At 36.8% G+C, this 23,128-nt stretch overlaps 1 protein-coding gene across 6 annotated transcripts in view; it reads left to right on the forward strand.

Annotated features, from left to right (window-relative positions):
- The window catches only part of GRM5 (glutamate metabotropic receptor 5), a 245,793-nt gene that overhangs the window by 184,943 nt on the left and 37,722 nt on the right, over window positions 1–23,128 (forward strand). For all 6 annotated transcript variants that reach the window (XM_077174005.1, XM_077174007.1, XM_077174008.1 and 3 more), the window contains 3 exons: window positions 11,395–11,641; window positions 17,361–17,529; window positions 20,655–20,781. In XM_077174005.1, the coding sequence (XP_077030120.1) occupies window positions 11,395–11,641; window positions 17,361–17,529; window positions 20,655–20,781 (543 nt within the window). The remainder of the gene's footprint in view (window positions 1–11,394; window positions 11,642–17,360; window positions 17,530–20,654; window positions 20,782–23,128) is intronic.

Below are 23,128 nucleotides of genomic sequence, written 5' to 3' on the forward strand. Positions count from 1 at the left end.
TGAGTATTTATGAACTTCAGAAAAAAGGTGATTTGAAAGGTGTCATTAGGTTTTCTTTCAGCCATGGGTCATTTCAGGATATGCCATTTTGATCTGATTATTTTTGTTCCATTGTACTAATTTTAGCAAAAACTCACACATTTTGTCATTTCTGCACTACAGATAGATGTGATACATTTTTCTGGGATTTTGTAGGTTTGTTTTTTTTTTATTTTTTTATTTATTACTTCTGTTAATTGCTCTTTACTTCATGAGGTGCCAAGCAATACTAATGTTGTCTAGACTGTGAACTGGCATCCATGTCTTGCATTCCAAAGGATATGGGGCCCTGTGGCACCAGTCAAATGGCAAGAGACTCAGCAGGAACCAACTCAGTGCCTCAGCAAGAAGACCCCAGACTATCTGGAAAGGGTCCTTTGTTTGGGCTCAGAGTCCTTCCTTTGAGGCTAGCAGGACTGTTTCACAAGCCCCTTCTCCTTCTCTGTAACCCTCTGGGCAAATTTTTAACTATTTCCAACCCTTGAGATGTCACTAATACCATTGTATTAGTATTCTGGTATTCTGGCAGTGTTGGGGATAATGTGGTGCTGTGCTGGGCATTCGTCCAACCACAGCTCTAAACCCCAAGGGTTCTTCCCTTGTGAAAATCTTCCACACACCCATGAGACCAAGAAATATCTTAAAGGATCAGAGTCTTGGATTTACACAACACAAACTCCTACCTAAATCCCACTTAACGATCTTAAAGTCTTTCTTTTGATTTGGACAAGGTCTCAGAGGAAGTTTGTGAGTGAGATGTAAATTGAAACTAGGAATCCCAAAATCTCAGTGGACACCTTCCACACTCTACTCACTTTTCCCCATTATTTCTGTTCAGTTACCCTTCCAACAAAGTTTGAGACAGGTTTTATTTGCACTATTGACAGCTACTGCATATTGAGCAGCAAACTTCATTGATTTCCCCATGATAATATAGACCTGTTTCCTGAGATGTCAATGTAGTGTGCATAGCTGGATGCAGGGTAATAAATACCTGGTTTCCATCAGTGTGCCATGTAAAAAACATTTCAATTTGACTTTTTTTGTCTCCTTTTTTAACTTACCTTTTACCAACAATGTGAGAATCTAATTTATGTTTTATGTGAAAGATTGGGAACTGTGAAATGTAAGTGCCTAAAGAGTCTTTTGTAGAACCTAAAATAAAATTCACCACCACAGAAAAATTATCATGGGGGTGCAGGGAGATATTATTTTATACATGAATTCACCAGTCATGGATATAAGACAATCATTAAGCATGAATTGTTTGGTGTGAATAGTACTCATGGCTGGAAGCTTTCCTACAAAGAACCACAGCTCAAATAGGCTCCTAAAACCTAGGAATGTCAAAGACACAAAAAAAGGTGCAAAAATCCAAATCTTCTGATTTGCAAATCATGAATAGAAAAGGGTTTTTTCCAAATAGATAGCTCTAATTTCCTTTTCTTCAGTTTTATTTTAATAAAACATGGCATGGGCTGGACCATGATGCATATAGTAAAATAATTAAAACCAGATTATAAAAGCTTGAATTCTCTCTTGTTGCTGTAGGGCAAAAACATTAATTGCAGTTGTAGAATTTCCTGTGGATTAACCAGCAAGACAGACATAAATGTATTCACTGAGAATTGCAAGAGTGAGACATTTGATGCTGCGACTATGAGGTCAAAATTACCATGAATATTTGAAATTGGCATGGTAGTTGTTGTTTCTGTCTCATTTCCTATCACCCATACGAATTTGAAAATTATATCTTTTCAATTCCTATATTACTATTTATTTATTTTGAACAGTCAAAGTTGTGAGTTCTAAATTCCCTCAGACCAGACTTCACAATTATAAAGATACTTGCCCTCAGTGGTCATAAATGTTTCACAGAATGTCCTAAGAGTTTCTGCATGATGAGGAATTAGTTTTGCTTCTGATTTCACCAGGTAAGAAAACAGGACTATGTCCTTTATTTTATTTAACTAATTATATGGTGTTCTCCAGAAGCTGCATTAAAAAAAATATTGAAAACCCCAAACACACTAAAAAATTAAGCTACAGGTGTTTCTTACGATTACAAATAATGAGATTAAGTTCATTGAGAAATGCTGGAGAGAAATCAAAACCTATTTTCTACGTCAAAAGTCAAGCAATTCTTTACTTCTTGGAATAAAGATAAAAAGATAAGCTTAGAGCTGATGTTAATAAACAAAGTCATTATTAAATGAATATGTCTATATAAAAGGCAGTAACCATTATATTAGTGGGAAACAAACTTAATTGTTCTTTGTAATCCAGTTGTGTTGTCACAAAACCATAAAGAATGGTTAACAGTATAGTCAAGTTTATTCAATAAGAAAATAAACACTGGAAAATATGGCTGAAATCTAAGTAATAACTGACTTCACCTATGCATCAGCTATGAATTTAGCTGTTAAAATCTCTTCATTTGCTTTGATGAATCCTGCCTAGTAGAATACTAGGCTACATTTAACCCTGTGACAGAAAATACATGAAACCATAAACAATTGTAACCATCTCCAGTGACTTGTGAGTATTTTTCTCACTTTTTAACATAAACTATTCATAGAAATTTTCAGGGAAGGTACTGTTATTAACTAATACATGATTCAGTATCATATGTATAATCAAATTATGAAATCATCCGAACAAAGAGAATCCAAAAAACAATAAAGCTTTTTTTCCATTCATTTCTATTAAGGACTAAAAAGTTTCCATTCCTACACATAGATTTAGTTCATACTGAGATGAAAATTTCAGCATCCAGCTCATTTTTCATTTGCAGATTAGAACATACTTGCCTAATCCAAATGTGTGTCACTGCTGTTGCTGCTAAGAACATTGACTTTCTGCCCAGCTGGAGCACTACAGAAAGTGAGAAGTTCACAGACTTATCTGACTTGATTTTCAGTGTAATCAGTTCCACGACACAGGAAAGTTGTTACAAGCCACCTCTGAGGAACAAGAGTCAGAACAAAGAATTTAAAATGCATGTCTAAAAGGAGACATTTAATGGCCTCCAAACACTAGGGATTTTACAAGATTTGGGGTTGGTTTCACATCTAGCACCAGTCAGAGATTTTTTTTAATATCTAAGACCATAATTCAAAGAAGTTAATAAATACTTGTGCTAGCTGATCTAGATGAGTAACTCACTCCACTCAGTGACCAGCTTTAGGTCTCAAAAGGCTAATCTAAACCCTTGGTATTTATTGCCTTTAGACCTTTGAAGATGAGATGTTTATGCTATTGCTTTCTTTTAGACAGAGTTCCTAGTACCTTTTCATCCTGGTGAGGGTGTTTTAAAAAATGCATCTTTACACCAAGCAGAAACAAAACCCAACATAATTATGTGATGAAACTCTGGCTAAGTGGACAGTACTGGAAAAATACAAGTCCTCAAAGTCACCAGGAGCAGAAGCATATTTATTACATTTACCAGTCTGTTAAATTATTTATTTTGCCTGCACTGTTAATTGATATTATTTTTCCCATGCTGTGCAAAAGCTGGAGGCATGGATGGAACAGCATTATTTATGGTGATACTCAAACACAGAGCAATACCAGAATACACATCCCAAGTATCTGTGATCTAAGTCACAGACAATAAAGAGTAAATAGAGGCTGATGCTGTTGAAGTATCTTACTTTGATTATCTGCAGTATCTAACTTTGATTGACAGAGGCTACAGACTTAAGAAAAAAATAGCAGTTTCATGTAAAGGAACAGTGGGAAAAGAATCTGGAGGAAGGTGATAGGTCACTTGTGCAGGTACTTACATCAGGGTCCTGACATTAAATACTTCAGTTCAAAGCAGTGAAGTAGAAAACAAAGGGAAATTATGGGGGCTGGGTCATCACAGACAAAGGTCAGCCACAAACAAGACGTAGAGGGCACTGAAAGTGAGGAAGGCAGCTTATGTCTGCCATGGCTGGGAGCAAGGACCCACAGACAGGGTTTATAGAGAAGAAGAACACACAGTGATGTACAGGTGTCCTGGTTACAGCTCCCAGGAAAAGGAGATTGGCAGTGATTTGCAGAGCTTTCTGAGTGCATCATAGAAGGGTGCAAAAATCCCAAAATCCATTAATGAATTAACCATGTGTCTTCTCTGAGATAAAAGTGCTTTTTCTGAGGGTGTAAAATTTCTCATAAAAGAAGGATGACCAATGTATCTCCAAGCAATTTAGAAGAGGATTAAGAATAAATGAGTTTATTTGCAGAAAGGGAGATTAGGGAAATTTGGGATAAATATGAGAAAAGCTTTTCTGCTAAAGGTACAAATGTGCACATAAAATGAAAGTGCAAAAAATACCTACCTGTTTGCTGAATCTCATCCAGTTCCAGCTATTTTTAATGAGTACAAAGGGACACACAGAAAGTCCATGGTTTCAGATGAACAGAAATTTAGTTTAACAAATGTCCCTTTTGGGTTTCCAGATAGAATGAAGGAATAAAACATGACTGTCTAGTCTTTTGCACTGCAACATGCAAATCTGTTGATTAAATGTAGGCTCTAATGCCAAAATTGGTTTAATCAGAACTCAGCCAACAAAACATAAGTGCAGTCAGAATGGAAAGGTATTTTCCATATTTTAAGGAATGTGTCACATTTAAACATCATATTCCTCAGACTTAACATTCCTATACTTTTATTTTTAGACGGCAAATAAAAGCAGAGCAAAGTAAAAATTAATTTCTGTTTTTTAAACAGTGAATTAGAAAGCATTTTAATTCTCCTGAATAAATCCTGTGTGTCATTCAGTTTGATATTCATGCTTGGGCACTGGCAAGCCTAATTATGGTCCAGCCCTCATTTTTATGCCCCACATTTCAGACCTGGAACTCAAACATGGTTATTATTATTTTTACAGTAATGCTGGGTCAGATCCAGAAATTTCCAAAGGCAAATCAACTGTAAGGCATAAGTCCAGATCTGAATTTTCTAGCAGCCTGATATAATCTGAGCCAGGAGCCCACACAGACGTGTTGCTATTTTTTTTGATTCAGAGAAAGAAGCAGTGTGACACTAAAAACTGCTATATGCTCTGGTTTATATTTTTGAAAGTCTTTTTGATATTAATTAATCCCGAATTTAACACAACAGTAACTCAAACACTTTAATAGCTTGAATCTTCTTATTGTTGTTACAGAATTCATCAAGGTCCTCCAAAGTCTGACTGCAAAACCACATTTGTTTTTCCTTCTCTTTATGTTCCCTGATTTCTTCCTTCAATATATTAGATGTATGTGATGATTTGACCTGATATGACCCCTTATATTGCAATTCGTTTTCCAACTGCCTTTCTGAGCCTTGGTAACTATCTGGATCACGTCTCTCTAGCCTTAAAAATTAATTTATATCTAAATTTATTCCGATTATATACATTTCATATTGGATGTTTCAATTGGCCATTCTTTTCTCTCAGCAGCTCCACTTTCTAAAATACTTCATATAAGCATGTTTGCAAGTACAGAGTTTTATGCCACCATTTAATGTACTTTTGCACCTGTAGCAGTTGAGCTTTGTTGCAATTTGTGACCAAAGAAACTGAATTGTGTAGAGAAATAATAGTACTGTTAAGAAAATTATATGGAGAAATAGGTATCTATTTACTTACCTTCTCCTAGGACTACCTTTTGCTGATACTCTTTTTTGCTGATCATACTGAACTTGACTAGAGAAGCCAGACTGCCACTGTTTTGTGGGCACCCAGGGGTGAAGGTCCAGCTCTCAGCAGATTTGTGAGTGCTCTGAGATAGCAGTTGCTGTGCAGGTTTAAATAGATGTAAAATACCAAAGTCAGATAAGTACTCTGAAAAAATCTTTTCAAAGTCATCTCTGGATCTCAATACATTGAATTTGGTCTCTCGGTCATTCTCAACATTTTGGTTCTACTCAACATGTAAAATGTAACAGTGCTGATGCTGGCTTTCATTTAAGAAGAGTGAGAGTTAGAACTGGTCAAAAGCATTGGGTGAGGGAATTACATTGGAAGGGACTTCCTTGTCAAATTTTAAAAATGTTCCATAGCAGCATTAAAATGGGTCTTCTTTTTTTTTTTTGGCTTTCTTATCTCTCTGAAAATCTTTGAGTTAAGCTTTTAATTTACCTTCACATTGTTTCAGTTTTATGCTACGTGTTTTGCCTCAACATCAAAACTACATTTCCCGGTGAAAAAGGATATTTAAACTGCATGAAATTTCCCACAGAGCAAAAAATGCCTTTTTTCTTCAGTCCAAGAGCCTATAATAAATTAAAATAGGGAAACAAATAAATAAATAAACTACTGCAATTGATTTTTAGTAGAAAAATACACCCAGAACCTTACAAATTATACAGAACTGAAAGTTACTTTATCATTTCACATTGCTTTGCTAGAAAGCTCTGATAATAGACTCTGGAAAAGGTTCCAAAATCAGATTTTTCCCTATATCTTTAAACAAGGACAATTTAACTAGATAGGAACAATATGGTTCTCGTGTACAACCTTTCCTCTGTTTTACCAGATACCACACATTTCTTCAGTGCATGTTTCTGGGATGACTGACTTGGTGGCATGTCATCCAGAGCATATGGATCCAGGGAAAGTTACACATGTTCCCAAGGAACACAACGGGGACAACATGGACTGCTGACAGAGATAAGAAGCCACACACTAGATCCTGCAGAAGATAGACACTACCATGGTTTTGTTGGAAATATTACTGTTGTCCTGATTTTTTTTAAGAAATTCACTAAAGCAAAGGAAAGAAAATAAAGGAAAACACATTGGTTGATGGACTTAAAGTACGCTGAGCAGAATGTGAATGTGGGACATACTTGCCAGCAAAACTAGATCTCATCTCTGTCAGCCTCTTGTCCCTCAAAACAAAACTTATCACAAAGAATCACTGAATATTTTAATGGCATATTTATGGTAATCATAGAGAAACTAAATTGCGATATAATCGTGGAGAAACATTATGAAATAATTGGAGGCAGTAGGATATGCCTGTGGTTTTCATTGTAATGCCTCTTATGACTTTGTAATAAACAACCTTTTGATCACTGAGAATTTTTAAATTATTGTTGTTATTATTATTGTTGTTGTTGTTACTGTTAATAATAATAATAATAATAATAATAATAATAATAATAATAACTAACAATTTCCATTCATTTCAGTGCTAAACACATGGCAAAGTAAGCAAATTGCTCTGCACTTTGAAAAAAAATATTCTCCCATATTGTGTCTTTTATTTTGTTCTCCTATTTCTCCTCAGGAAATGAAATGAGGGGTTGAGGGATTGCCTGGAATGTAAAGTATTTTCACTCTTCCTTTTACCCTTTATTAATTCTTTAAAATGCAAAGTATTGTCATCTTTGGAAAAGCTAAAAAGCAGAAATAGCATATTAGCCATAGTAATTTTGCACTCTTTAACATCCTTGCTTGATGAGGCTTTGTAGTATTACAAGCTGGCAAGCAAAAAAAATAGTATTTCATCTTTCTTGAGGGTTAAAATCTGGAAAAAAAAAGGAATGAAGTTTTACATCAAAAATGTATAAAATAATGAAATCTATTAAAGAATGCTTATTTCATGCTCAGTAGTAGAAACAGTAGCCAAATTTCAGAATTTGCTGCAAAGATGTACGTTTGGTTTGGTTTGTTTTCCCATATTTGGAAGAAGGGGATCATTCCTAGAACTATTTTATTAGTCTCTGGTAGCCAGGACCACCAGTTCTGGGAGCTGCTGGAGTAGCTCTGGAGCATGGGAAGCAGTCCAGAGCTGGCTCACCATGCACAGGGACTAACAGCATCCATAAGTGCTTTCTTGGATCACTGCCTGTAAGTACACTAATTGTTTCTAAATAGATCCAAGAAATTAACCGTTGCTAGTTGGAATCACTTTCTAGGTGAGAGAAAATGTTTCTTTTTCATCATCTACATATTTGTATGCTTTGGAGACTTGACAACAGAAAAGAACAAATTTGGATGAGGAGTTTAGTGCAGGGCCATCTCCATAGAGTTAATCATACAATAGAATCATGGAATATAATGGTTTGGATTGGAAAGGAAAAACCATAAAGATCCAGTAGTTTAGTTCCCCTGCCATGGGCAGGGACATTTTCCACTAGACCAAAGCCCCATCCAGCCTGGCTTGAACACTTCCAGGGATGGAGCATTCACAGCTAATCTGGGCAACTTGTTCCCATGACTTACCACCTTCAATTTCTTCCTCTAAACCTCACCTCTTTCTATTTAAAGCCATTCCCCTTTGTCCTATCACTATGTGCCCTTTTAAAAACTTCAGCATAGATTCATAAATAGGTTGAAATATTCCAAACACTGTCATCCCCATTAAATTCATCTGTGCCACCGTTCCATGTCACAACCTTGGGTCAGGAAAGGTTCTTTACTGAAGACAGCACTCATGGATGAATAATAAGGGCAAGAACATGTGCTAGAGTTCCAGCAAGAGCAATATGCAAGAACTCTTGAGTGAACAATGTGTTTAAGGCTACCTAAAGTATAATTGTTGCAGAGATAGATTTAAAATATTTTTACTTTTTTTGTTTTTGTTGTTGAGTGAGATACTACCTTTTAGCTTGTGTATTTGACCTTAAAACCACTGCTAAGGTTACTGGTGTAAGGGTTACTTATATGCTTCAAGTTTGGCATGCCAAAATACTTTGTGAAATGGATGGAAAGTAACTTTTAGATTTGGTTTTGATTGGGTTTTTTTAATGCTGGCATTTTTTAAGGCTTTATTACAATATAATAAAAAGAGAAAAAATTCTTTTGTCTTAGTTTTTGTGATATTACCTTAAATACAGAATCTTGTGGTACTATAAACTGACTTTGGCCGGTTGAATTTGTATATGGCCAAGTGAGGCAATTGACTTCTCAGGTGAATGTGTTCTGCAGCTGCAGGAAGTATATTAAAATTCTCACAGCAGCTAAATCCCTCACAACTCCATTGACAATTGCCACCAGCTTCTAGGAAGAGCTAAGCAGCCTCATTATAAATCATCAGGTGAACGGAATGAGGTTCAGTGTTTCAAGAAAATCAGAATAATAATTTCATAAAATTGAAGCACAAAGCCCAGTGGAGAGTAAGAATTAAGAAGCAAGTTATTAGATTTTTAAGCAATCATATGCAATAAAGCAGCTGAAATATTGTTTTATGATAAATAATATTGCCAATGCAAATCTGATTCATTCTAATGGCTACTGTAATTAACTGCATGGTGTGTAAGGTGCTAATTTTGTGGATGAATAATTGGTTAAAACAAGTGTTATGTATTGCAGTGTAATATGCTTGTTCAATTTTCCACTTAATTTCAATTAATATGGGTTTACATGTACTCCACTGTTGCAGTTTTATGCCTATTATTTTTAATTAGGGAAAAGAAATACCTTGGTAGAACAGAACAAATGAGCAGCACTGTGCGTTTTTCCAAGTTTATTTTTTCATTAACATACTTCAAGTTTGTATTGTTTAGCCTTCCAAAATGTTAATAATCACTGCTCCTGAGGTTGACTGGAAATGGTGGTGCCAGCGTCCACATAAAACAGAGGGGAAAAAGGAATCGTTCAGTTCTCTCATTTACTTTCTGACCTCTACACAGTGTTTTTTAGTTCCAGCTATGTGTTTTATTACCCTTCCTGGTGTTTCCAGTGCTGCAATAGATTTTAGTGATTAGAACTGTGGGGTGATGTCATTGTTCACCACTGAAAAGGTGTGCTTGTATGCAGTCATAGCTGCTTTATGGCAGAATTGATCACCAGCTGGAGATTCTTACCCTTTTCCAATAAAGGTGTCTACCCATCAGAATGGGTTCCTGTCTTCTGGATGGATCTTGTTAAAGTAGATGAGTGCCACCCTGAGAGCCATATATTAGCCTTCATTTCTTTGAAGAAAAATATTGTCTGTGCTTCAATCTTCTCATGGCATAAAATACTTCTCAGACTGTGCTGCCTCTGCAGCTCAGATGGGCAGGTGTGAGCACCATCCCTGCCCCTCACTAATGCCTCAGTGGCAGGCAGACTCTCATTGAGTGGACAAGTTATTTACATTCCCTTTACTCTGGGCTGCCCACACAAGGCATCCCCTAGCTCCTGGGTCACTGCTTGGTTGATAAAAGCAGAGCAAATGTTCTAATAGAGCTTTTTGTTTGTCCTGCCTCAAGAGATAAATATTTCTAAGTGTCAGATAAATATCCAGCACCATTGATGCAGTTGTTTTATCTCTGACTCTTCCCCAGTATTAAAGATCTTGTGGCCAGAGTGCAGCTGAAAGAAAATCTCCAACCTACCCTTCCTTAGTTCTCCTGGTGCTGTCAACAGAGGAAATCTGTGTTAGTAATAACAGTGTGATATAAAAAATAAAGGTATTGAAGGTGCTGCTGAATTTCTTTTTTTCTGTGCATTTTACAGAAGCATAAATAGAGAATAGAAATGTAAGCATCATGTTTTGAAAGCCAAAAAAAAAACTTTCACCAATTTTGGCTAAACAGAGTCATTGCCTAACCCACACTGTCAAACCCTTCACAGATATTTTAATGTAGTCATCTGTATTGCATTGTTATCTTCACTTGGTAAAGAGAGAAGAGCAAGAGACGTAGAAGAAATATTGGGGGGAACTTTTGGTACAGAAGAGGGATGGTGCCTAGGTCATTCTCTTTGCACAGGATTAGCTCCATGTCTCGGAAACAAGTGTTTTCATAGAATTATAGAATGGCTTGGAAGAGACCTTAAAGATAATGTAGTTCCAATTCCTCTGCCATGAGCAAGAACACTTTCCACCAAATCAGGCTGCTGAGAGCCCCCACCCAACCTGGCCTTGAACTCTTCCACAGATGGGGCATCGGCAACTTCTCTGGGCAACAGAGTTCACTGATTTTCCACAAACGGAACTTTTTTTATAAGGTTTCTAGGGAATAAACCTCTTATTAGCATTTACACTTCAACGAATATTTCTGAAGGTTTGAAGAAATTTCTGCTGATGGAGAGAAGTTTCTGGGTTCCCTAATATATTATGTTATAGTGTCCAAGGTGCATGCTTTAAAAATACACATGAAAGAGCAGCACTTTAAAACCAACATATGTGAGGTGAGCTGATGAGCTGCAGAAAGAAATATATCATCTGATTAATACAATATTTAAAGAAAACCTCTACTTTCCTTTCTTCATTTTTATTCTAACATGGTCAGCATGTGTACCAATAAAAACATGTTTTATGAGCTTTTTAAGAGATTCAAAATACCTTTCCCACTGTTAATAATTAAGCCACCAGCAGATGTCTGAAGATCTGGCTGTATCCCAGCCCAATTCACTAAACCCTCTGCTTGTTCCCTGACAGGCCAGATGACTCTGAGGACCCAGCATGTTCAGGACTCCAAGATGGGCTTTGTAATCAATGCAATATACTCCATGGCCTATGGGCTCCACAACATGCAGCTGTCCTTGTGCCCAGGCTACGTGGGCCTCTGTGATGCCATGAAGCCCATAGATGGTCGGAAACTCCTGGAATCCCTCATGAAGACTAACTTTACTGGGGTCTCTGGGGACATGATCTTGTTTGATGAGAATGGTGACTCACCAGGAAGGTAACGCTGACATTTGTCTATTATTTGTCTCTTAATATATTATTATTAAACTATTTAATAGCAGAGATGATAACAGAACATAGTAGGTATGTGCAGACTTTGCAACAGAGTTAAGGTCTCATACTCCTAGTTTTACATTTCCTGATTCCTGTGCTTATTTTGCGAAAATAGAGAGGTTTTTTTAATGTGCATTTTTTATGGCATTTCAAGTTAGAGATGTGGGCTTTCAGGTGCAAAAGCTTCCTGCATTAATTTGCATTTTTGTCTGTACCACTTAAAAGTACTATTACTGAAAACAAATTATCGGACCTTTATGTTTGTAGACCATGATGTCCACCACATCCTGTTTCTCTCTTTATGTGGGACTTTAAGTGTATGTGTTTGGTTGACCTATAAACAATCATAGCAGACTTAGTTCTTTCATTAAGAAAGCTAAAACAATATCAGTAATATTGTACTGATGCATCTGGGATTTTTTTAAATCAGAATTGTTAAAAAACCTGCTTACATATATTCCAAATGAAATCTTTCCACTTGCATATCACACTAAGCTATCAATCCATACTGTGCTACTCTAAGACAAATTGAATTTAAACAAAGTTTATTTTGCCAGTAGCATGCATAAATATGTATACATACATCTACAAAATATAAGGCAAGTTTCTCTATGACACATGCATCCACAGAAATGCATAGTGGAAACACTCTTGAAGGGGGATTTTTCTGGGTTTCTCCTACTGAATTTTCAGAGGAAGAACAGCAAGTATGATATTATTCAAAGTATATTTATTTCCTATATTTTGACGTATTTTCTGCCTTGTTCACTGCTTTTGCTCTGATATTGTTTGAGATAGCCCATTATGTCCACATTATTGGAAGGTTTTAAACATCTTTGTTATGGTTCCATATAAACAGATGATTAGAGGGAAAATTTTTATCCTGTATACTCATTTAAATTTTGTCTCCTCCCGCTAATGTGAACAAAAATGAAATCAATAACTTCTTAGTAGAAATGAGTTGGAAAATTTAAATTCATTGGTCAAAATATTTTGACATTTCCAAAAATTTCTGCGATTTCAAACCTGATTTTTTTCTTCATTCTATTTGCAAACCTGTAAATTCAGCATTCTCCCCAAAAGTGAGCAGGACAGCCACCTACACGGCAGTCTGTGTCTGTTTCTGGAGACACAAATTTTCAAATTCTTCTGAATCAGACTCTAAGGAAGGGCACTGTGAGCTAGTAGGAGAACTCAGGCACAAACTAGCAGAAACCTAGGAAAATTTCAGATGGAAATTTATTTTCAGAGCATTTTTAGCATGAGCAAGGCTGTCTTCTGCTAAATGTTTCTATTTTTACAAATAGCTGAATTTTGAAGGAAGGTGTTAAGTCTGAATTTTTCTGGCCAAATTATTTTTAAAAGACATCTCAGACTTCTTTAAAAGGATTTCTTTTTTGTTTTAAAGGTGCTCAGATGCAGTGGACTTTATCCTACTCCATTCCAATCAGTTTCTTGTATAAAAATGACTGTGATTAGTGAGTGATGTGTGACCTGTCAAAAATAAATATGTGACTTGACAACATCAATAACAATATCTAAATATTGCAAAGAGATCTTTTGCTTTTCTTTTCCTCATGTTGTCATTCTTAACAAGAATAATTTAGCACCATTTGTTTCAATGAATTTCATTGAATACCTTGGATATTTTTAAATTCTAAGAAAGATGATGAGGAAATTATATCATGTGAAGTCATTTGCTCAGTCACAATTGGACATAAGTACTTCCCTGAAGAGCATGGGGACACTATGTGGAATGTGTACCTCAGGATAGCCCAACTTTAAGAAGGTCCAGCTTCCCTGGATTTGTGTGGTATTTGTGTCTACTCAAACTAATGAACTGTGAGTGGTTACAAGTGGTACCAGAATTTGTTTTCTTTTGAATCATAGTTATTTGTCAAAAATAGTCACATCATTAAATCCAGTCTATGTGCTTAAGTCGGACAACATTGAGTCAAAATGTACTCTTTCATGATTAAGAAGACTTTATAGGAAGCTCTATTTCTAATTTCCAGGATTTGAGTAGAATATAGTCTTTTAAGCATTGTCAAACACTATTTGCAAGAGCTTGGAGATAGTGTAGTCATACTGGAACAACTCATCTGCCCTGGTTCCTTGCACTGATAGCTCCATCTTCACTTTGTAAAACAGGAATTTAAATCCTCACAGCTATACTGTGGTGGTGGTGTTAAGCAGAAAATCAGAACATAAAAAGCCTTTCTGACCTCGATAACTCAGGATTTTAATGTATAGAAAAAAGGTTTTGATATTATATAACAGATGATTAATCCTACAAGATGTTTTGAATCCTGACCCTATTTCAAAGTCCTTTATGTGTATGTTGAGTTTTAAGCAGTCTAGTGTAGGGCCTGTTTTATGTGAGTCAGGAGACATGGAAATAAAAACAAAGAGTATGGAAGCCATGATTGCTCAGGAAGATAACAATTATCTTTAAATGCTATCAAAACTCGAAAGAAGAAATTGAGGAGGGAAGAACAGGCATGAAAAAGATGCTGATGTTTTGACTGTGCTACCAGCAGAATGTGTATTCCTAGCAACATCATGGCACTTCTGTTTTGAAACAAGTATTTTGCACAGTGATTAGAGCACTGCTGGAAATGTGCTATTGTACCATCTGGTCTCTCCTATCCTAAAGTGACAAACTGTCCCTGTATTATCTCAAGGAACCTCCAGGGAACCAGTGACTCATGAGCCTTCACTGTAGCAATGGGCTTACTGAATCTGGCTATTTCTACCCATTCATCAATGCTGCTCTCCACAGAGAAGAGAGACAAGACTTATTAAGGCAATACTGTATTAAATTTGTTAGGTTCCTTTCCAGTATTCCCCTTGTGATGTATGCATGGAACTACTACTGGAGAGGATCATTCGTTTAGGTTCTGTGGCCTGTCAAACACTGGCAGCACTTTTGTTAGTCTGTCCATGAAACCCTAAACTGAAAGCTTTAACAAAGTTATACTCATGGGTGTGTTGAGTGTCTGACATTGTTGAATAATGGTTCTACTGTGGCTTCTGTGCTAACTTTTTGGTTAGTCTCTTTAATCCTTGACAAACTGTTACTATGGCTGTGAACCTCAGAAAAAAGTTAGTTTATAACCATGTGCACAAGTCTGTTTCTTTGGGTTTGTGTTTGTGTTATCTGGATTCAATTATTTTGTGTAAGTCTAGCATTCATATCTCCAACCTTGAGATCATTGTTGAAGCTGTGGACATTTCCTTCTTTATAAAATATGGAAAGTGAAATATTTCAAAATGTAGAAGTATAACAAATTTTTCATTCTACATGTGCTTACTTCTTCTTCTTTGTAAAGATTCAAAAACAATATAATGTGTGTAATATCACATTGTCCATTCAGTCAGACTCCACTTTCATTTCCTTTTAGAGGCTGCTTGCAGTCCTGATCCTGCCCTGTGTGTGATTTTGGCATTGAATCCCTGCTGTACCATAGTTTCCCCACTGTGACAGAATTTTTTATGATGCAAAGCATCTTGAGATCAATAGATGGACAATAATATAAAGCAGTTTTCCTGGTTTTTTTGTTTGTTTGTTTGTTTGTTTTTTACATCAGCACAGGAAAAATACTGCTGTTAGATATAGTATGGCTACTGCTTGTCCATCTTAGAAGTGTTTCCTCAAAATTTAAGAGAGATATCAGTGTATCTGTCATGGTTTAATCCCAGCCAGAAACCAAGTACCTTGCAGATGCTTCCTCAGTCCTGCATCAATAGAATCAGGGAGAGAACTGAAAGAGCAAGAGCTAGAAACCTCATGGGTTGAGATAAAGACAGTTTAAAAGAAAAGCAAAAGTCATCCACACAAGCAAAGAAAACCAAACCAAGAAATTCTTTCATTTCTTCCTAGGTAGGCAAGTGTTCATCCATCTCTAAGAAGACAGGGCCCCATCATACATAATGATGACTTGGGAAGACAAAAGCCAGAGCTTCAAACATCACCTCCTTCCTCCTTCTTCCCTCTACTTTATATATTGAGTCTGATGTCATGTAGTCTAAATACTCCTTGAGTAACTTGGAGTCAGCTGAGTCTCCTCTCAACTTCCCATTCATTCCCAGCCTCCTTGCCAACTTGCCAGTGCAAAAAGGCCTTGGCTCCGTACCAATCCTGCTCAGCAATAACAAAAACATCTCTATATTATAAACTGTTTACAGCATAAATCCAAAACACAAACCTATACCAGATACTGTTAAGAGAAAATTACTCCTTCTAAACCCAGCAGGGTATCTTACTAGAGAGATTGTTTGATTTAATGAGCAGGTTATTTTCTTTGTTTGTGCATTGAACTTCATAAATTACACTCTTACAATACCACTGTTAATGCAAGTCTGTCTATAGGCTTTGCCTTCAGGACTAATTTGGTGCTGACTGACAGGAAAAAGATGTCTCCTCGTTTATGAGACAGCTTTTTAAAGTCAAGAGGTTCATAACCTTCTTGGTCTACATTGCTTTCTTGTTTGCCTTCAGTAAATTTCATATTGCTTAGACATATCAATTCTAACTCCACTAAAGAAGAGGCAAAGAAAAGCATGGAACAATTTCTTCAGGAGCTGCCCAACTTTGCAAACACGCCTTATAAGATAGTGCTCAAAGAACAGGAGGCCTATATGGCAAAAAGGTGGGCTGGTGTTCAGCTGTAGGAGAAAGTGAGCCCTGCGCGGCTCCACAGACTTTCTTCAGGAATGTGGGAACTGAAAAGAAAGTAGGAGGAAGAGGAACACGAAACTGAAAACTCTGATGAGCTCCATCTTTGACCCAAAAGCAGCCTAGGACTGAGTCATGAGTACTTTTTCTCTTCCACACCATACTTTACAAGGAATGAAATGTCTTTCAATCACAAAGGAATTACATAAAAATGAATATATAGATTGGAAAGACCAGCATTTACGGATGCAATGTTGGAGAAGAGAAAAGGGAAAGAAAAAAAAAAAAAGAAAGATTCCTGGACTCTGTGCCTTAAGAGTGATGCCTGATTCCTTTCTGGGTGCCACACCAAATTTCATCTTGCAGTCTTAGAGCACAAGAACTTTCTTTTGATCATACACAGGTTGCTTCTACCCCATTTTAAGAGTTTATCTATCATCTTCTTCCCTCAAGAGGGGAAGAAGCACTTGCAGACAATGAGGAAGACATAATGTTAAGAATTGGCATTATAGGTTTAGATTACTTGATATCTGCTATAGTGGTAACTGGGGCTCCATATGCAATTGGCTTCCAGGACTGGAAGCTGCACAGATTTAATTCTGTTTGACTAATTTCATTGTTTTCTTTAAATAAATAGTTGTTCCCAAAAACAGAGTCACTTAACCCCAGAGTGTTCAGGGAACTTTTTAGGGTGATGGAAAAAAAACCCCAAAACCCCCCCAGCAATAAACCCAAAACATAACACAATAAAAAGCAAACAAAAAAAACACCCCAACCCACCAACTTAACATACAAAGGAAAAGCAAGATTATGATATCACAGAAACTATTGTGAGATACTCAAGGGTATTGTACTCATAATTATTTAAATTTTTTCTTCTTAATTTCAACATGCTTGATTTTTGACTGTATGGTATTCCTTTAATTTGAAATATTTCATTATGTTCTCCTCAACTCATCTATGTCTCTCCTTTCTGTTTCCAAAGATATGAAATCATGAATTTTAAACAAATGGGGAAGGACTACTTTGATTATATCAATGTTGGCAGCTGGGACAATGGTGAGCTGAAAATGGACGATGACGAAATATGGGCAGAGAAAAGTAATATCATCAGATCTGTGTGCAGTGAACCCTGTGAAAAAGGCCAGATAAAGGTAAATATTTTCTTCATTTGCTTCAGTCTTGTAGTATGCACAGCCTTGAAATTTGAAAGCAAGTTTTTCTTGACTTCTACATGGAGATAGTATCCCACACTTAAATTAAAATGTACAGATGTATGTATTTAATTCTTACTCTTATCATAATCATCTTGCTATTTTAATAAGCTGCCATTTTCGTGACTCCTCTATCTGTGGACTGTTGCCCATGATGCTTCCTGCAGAATAGTTAAAATACTGCAAGTCCGTAGCTTACCTTGCAGTCATTTATATAAAAGCCAGTGGAATGAGGAGATGGGCATGTTCAGCTGTAAAAAAAAATCAGGTGTGATTTCTGACAAGTCTCACTGGAGGCTCAATTTTCTCATGTGTTAAAACAGCATGACTGAAAATTGGGAAGCAGCTGCAGAGAAGGGCTGGTGGGAGCATGACCAGTCTCTGCAATACGAAATTAATCTCTTTAGCCTGAGTTTTACAGAATTTTAGGACATGGTCACCCTGTTTTAGTCACTAATTAGTCTTTGGCAGAGTCATTTAAGTGAGTTTCATCAGACTGATTGTATTTGTCTCCAGTGTAAACATAAGGAATTATGTCAGACTTATGAATAATATGCTATTCCAGATGAGGAGTCATAAAAACAGTTAAGATCAGGCTTGGTGTAGAACGACTTCTTTCTCTTCATTGACAGTAAAAGACACCCAGACAGGACAGTTGGTTCTGACGAGAACACACCTTCTGCAGACACATTAATACAGATGTGAGTTACTCCCACAGACACTGAACTCGGGTCTGTTAGCCTGCTCCAGGCATTGTCACACACAGGGAGGACAGAGATGGACAAACAGCTAACATCTTCAGAACTGTGTGGCTCTGAGCTCCTTTGTGATATGTTGTCACAACACAGCTGAAGGGAAGTATCTTGTGATCTCCATTAACACAGTCACCCTCCACCTTCTGCCCATGCTCCCAGGGATTCTCTCAAGACGATCCTTCACTACAAAGCCAAGTCATCACACACTTAGATATATGCATGAAGCCTGGTGTTGGAAATGTTCTGTTTGCTCCTCATTTCGTTATTGATCATAAATCTCAGAGTTTACCTGACAGTCTTTATCTTCATGGTCTTCATACATGATGGTGGGACCTTGACCCTACCAAGCTCTGTGGTGGTTTTCCTGCAAACTTCTCTGTGACTGAGTTATTATGCAGGGATTTAAAACATTGAATGTAATGCTATACAACATTCAGCTAGAGTTGGGGAATCCAACCACAGGATCTGATAAAACCCAAATGCAACCCAACTCTATATATTTGAAAGAGTGTGGACATATGATTATTTAAATAAATACAGGTTCAAAGGATTGTACAGATGACAAGGGGAAAGGAAAATAATATTTGTTTTAAAGATTATTATTTCTCTTAAAAGGGACAGAAAAAATAACTTAGAGTTAAATGATACAACAAAGAATTATTCAGGAAATGAAAAATAAAAGGATTAATAAATTGCTGGCTAAGAAATTTAACACAAAAAAGTTTGACTTTACTCTGAGTCTTGAGGAACAATTATCTTGATTTCTAGAGGAGGATACATAATCCTTCTCTGGTAGTTCTAGGTAAGAAATTATCAGTGTCCCAGTGTCCTGATTGATTCGTAAAATTCCAAGTATTTTACAGAGGATCTTCATTGACCAGAAAGTTACACAGAAAAGGGTAAATTAATTGTTCATATTGAATTTCAGGTGTTTAATAATAACATAAGGTTTTATTTTTCCATTTAATTTTCTTGACTATTTTATAAAAATAAAATGATGGATTTTATAATGTGTCAAGGTAATCAAAATATGTACCTTAAAATTAGTACAAGCTTTCTAAAAATTGATTTTCCCAAATACAAAAAAAAAAATCATTTTTTCAACTTTTCATTCTATTTAAAAATGAAAGAAATCCCAAAATTTGATTTATTCTGGAGGACAGATATTCTGTTTTGCAAGTAGTTCTAGTCTCAATTTTTCAAGAATAAATCACTTAAGGTCTTCTAGCCTTTCAATCAATTTAACTGTTTTGGAGTTTTGCTGTTTTTCTTCTCACATTCTACAATTAAAAACAAAGCAAAACAAAACCAACCAAACCACAAAAACTTGAAGTTTTTCAAGTTTCCATATTGGTGATGAAAATTAGTCAATAGAATATGTTTTTCACTGCAGCATTGCAAAGTGCAATCCTATTCGTTTTTATTATGCTCCTTTACATGTTTGGTTTTTTAATTGAAATTGCAATAAAGTTATTTGCCTTTAAATACACTTTCTGAATTCATCATTGCAAAAGATAAAAAAAAGTCAACCTATTTCTTATGCTATAATTGGGAGTATTTGTTTGCAAACTGTTTGGGAAGAGGAGAGAAACTGGGAATACTTTATTTCAAAAGAAAAACTTATTGTCAAGAAGCACAGATGTTCCCAGAGATGATAAATAAGGGTCTTTAAAAATCTGCATTTCAATCCTAAGCACGCAATAACATTTGGTAGTAAATTATGAAATGAGTAATCAGGTCAGATGTTAGAATGGAGAAAGATAAGATTCTCACCTTTAAATGGTAACTAGAAATGCAGTAATTAAATAATTCTGGAAAAAGCATGTTCAGTTTGCTCTCTGGAAAAATAAGTTTTTAATAAATCACTCACTATTGGATGAAAAATAAGCACCCAACAGTCTTTGGGTAACCAACATGTAGGGACACAGTACTGTTGACATGTTTCTCTGTATGGACTACCTTGGAGTGAATTATGTGTCTTCACTATCATGGACTGACTTCTGTAAGCACATTGACATGTATGGAGCTTTGCAAATTCTAAGAGAGGAAAAAAACCTCATCTTTTTTGTCATCCTGTACCTCCACTTATACTTCTCTGGCATTGGTGGATTCTTTCTTTTGGTACCTACACAATGGGAGAACTAAGAACTTTTGTCACATTTTTTCTTTGAAAACATATAATGAAAAGCAATAATTAAATTTCAAAAACTCTTCTATTAGAAAAAAAATACATTAAAAAATTAAATTAGCAACTGGGTGAGCACATATGTGTGTTTAGGCTGCTAAAATAAATGTCAATTTTTGTCTCAGGTGATCCGTAAAGGAGAAGTGAGTTGCTGTTGGACCTGCACTCCTTGTAAAGAAAATGAATATGTCTCTGATGAATACACATGCAAAGCCTGCCAGCTTGGCTCCTGGCCCAACGAGGACCTCACAGGTAAATGAGTTGAGTTGTGCTTGTGTTGTCAATGAAACTGCTCATCTAATGAGCTGAAGAAACAACTGGCAGATACAGGTGAGTATGAGGATGATTTTGGTCAGAGGGAACATGGGGATGAAGCTAGAATTTGAACTGAAGCTGATATTTATCTCTTGAACCTGATCTAGGAATTATTCACATAGTTAACTCCTTTCTAAAGACCTGAACTACTAGATCTTGAAATAAAAAATAAGTCCTGGTTTTGTATTCAGACCGGTCCTAACCTCTAGCTGATAATACAGATCTTACCCTTCCTATACAGAAAATAAATGCTTATCAAAGAAATTATTAAGAAATATTGAATTTAGGAGTTTTATTATCCCCCCAAGCAAAGGAATAGTACACTACCTTCTTTTTTAATCTGACAAAGTTCTCATTTAGTTGCTGCAGTTACTGCTGCTAAAAGCTCAAGTTCTCCAAACAGACTTTGGTTTGCATTAGTCCTTTGCTCATCAGAGTCTTCTGGAACACAGTGTTCATCCTTGGCATAGACCTCTGTGCTCTTGCAGAATACCAGTTAGGCTTCTCTGGAGATAAATTACTCCAACATTGTATTCCACAGCCCCTCTTCTTTATGACTAAGAAACAGAATTCAAGTATTCAAATGCTCGGAGCACAAACCATTTCAAAACACTGTTCAGGGATCATGTTCTCACTGTGCCAGGCTTTATATAGACAAGGGGAGAAAAGACAGGTTGTTTTTTTTCTAGAAGACTTCACAGACCTGATTTGCATATAGTTTCTACAGATGAGGGGAAGCACTTTGAGGTGTGAGGAAAGACAAAGGAAAATGCAGTTTGATGCATGAATTTATGTAAGTGGGAAAGTGTAACGCAAGGCTTGGCCTCTAGGCACATTTTTATTTAGAAAGTTAAGCCTTTCCTGTTTAAAGACCGTTGCATTGCTGTGATAAATGAGCTTGGCTACCAAATTATTGCAAGAATATTATTTAACCATTGAACTGATGTGGTACTTTTCAGAAAATGTCAAACATGACCCTTTCGCTAAGAAAAAAAATCTTTCAACGGAGAAACTGGACTAGCAGTAAAATGGACTTTCCAGTTCTGCTGCATCTATGCTCCCGTAGCCCTGCTCCCCCAGTTCTGCCTCCCTGGGCAACCAGCAACCAGCCAGCAAAGTCTTCTTCTCCCAGGGAAAGATTTCTTGTGTCAGGAGAATGGTGAAGGGGAGAAAAGGAGAATAGGCTGCGTGTGTCCCCAAAAACAGAGGATTGAGGGTGCAGTTACAACGCGGGGTACACTTCTCAGAAGCTTCCAAAGGCCACGTTGCAGGCCCCAGATATTACTGCACCACGCTGGTCAATTCATGAAGGCCAACTAGTGTAACTGGTCAGCTCTTCAGCCTCCAGAGATTTTGTCTGAGATATTGTATATCCCAGCCCAGGCCCTTGCTCAGATGAGCACCTGAGGTTTTACCCAGCATAGATCAGCTAAAAAAGGAACTGCTGCAAGTCAGTTAGGAGGGCATTTGTTCCAAGTGCCAACAGAGAAGCCAGAGAACCAGTGGTGGGAAGGAACTGTCCACTGACTTGGTGAAGTTTGTGTAATTAGACACTATGCACCACATGTAAGGCAAAGTGGAGTCACCAGGCCCCAGGTTGACCCTCAGGCTCTGTGCTTTGAGCTGGATCCCCAGGATATACAAATGTCTATGGTTCAAGCATGGTTCACCATGTCACTGAACATTGTTCCATGTTCAATGACATGGTGTTATGGTCTCCTGGGAGGGTTCACCCTCTGAAAGTCTCACTTTGCCCTCACAATGGAAAAGTAAGATGGATTGGCCCCTCAAAAGCTTTCATAGGTTGAGTTTTCCACCTATCAGTGATTGTTTTTAAGGAAATCAGTTGTATTTTTATCCAAGCCAATAGATTTTTGCAGTACATGAGCAAACATTTTGTGTTTGTTTGTAAAATTACATTTTGCAAACCATTTGTCTGGTTTCAGACATGCATTTTATGCCTTTATGGGGACCAAAATCAATCTGTACACAAAGGAACCCTTGACATCAGTGCCAAGCAATATTCCATAGGAGATCTAACACTTGTTCCTCAGCCAGGTACAAATTTGGCAGGCCCTATTTGGAAACCAAGCCCTCTTTGCCCTCCCTGAGCACAGCTAGTGGAATGTGCCCTCCTAGTAATAGGACACCCATCTCACAACTCCAGAGCTGCCTAGTCCTCACCCAGCTCATTATCAGCATGATGGTTGTATCTTGTCTTATTTAACTTTGTATCACAAAGGGATTTTAAGAAATCTATTGCCAGCCCGTCCATACAAAACAA

This window comes from Agelaius phoeniceus, chromosome 2, assembly GCF_051311805.1.
Source record: "Agelaius phoeniceus isolate bAgePho1 chromosome 2, bAgePho1.hap1, whole genome shotgun sequence".
Lineage (NCBI taxonomy): Eukaryota > Metazoa > Chordata > Aves > Passeriformes > Icteridae > Agelaius > Agelaius phoeniceus.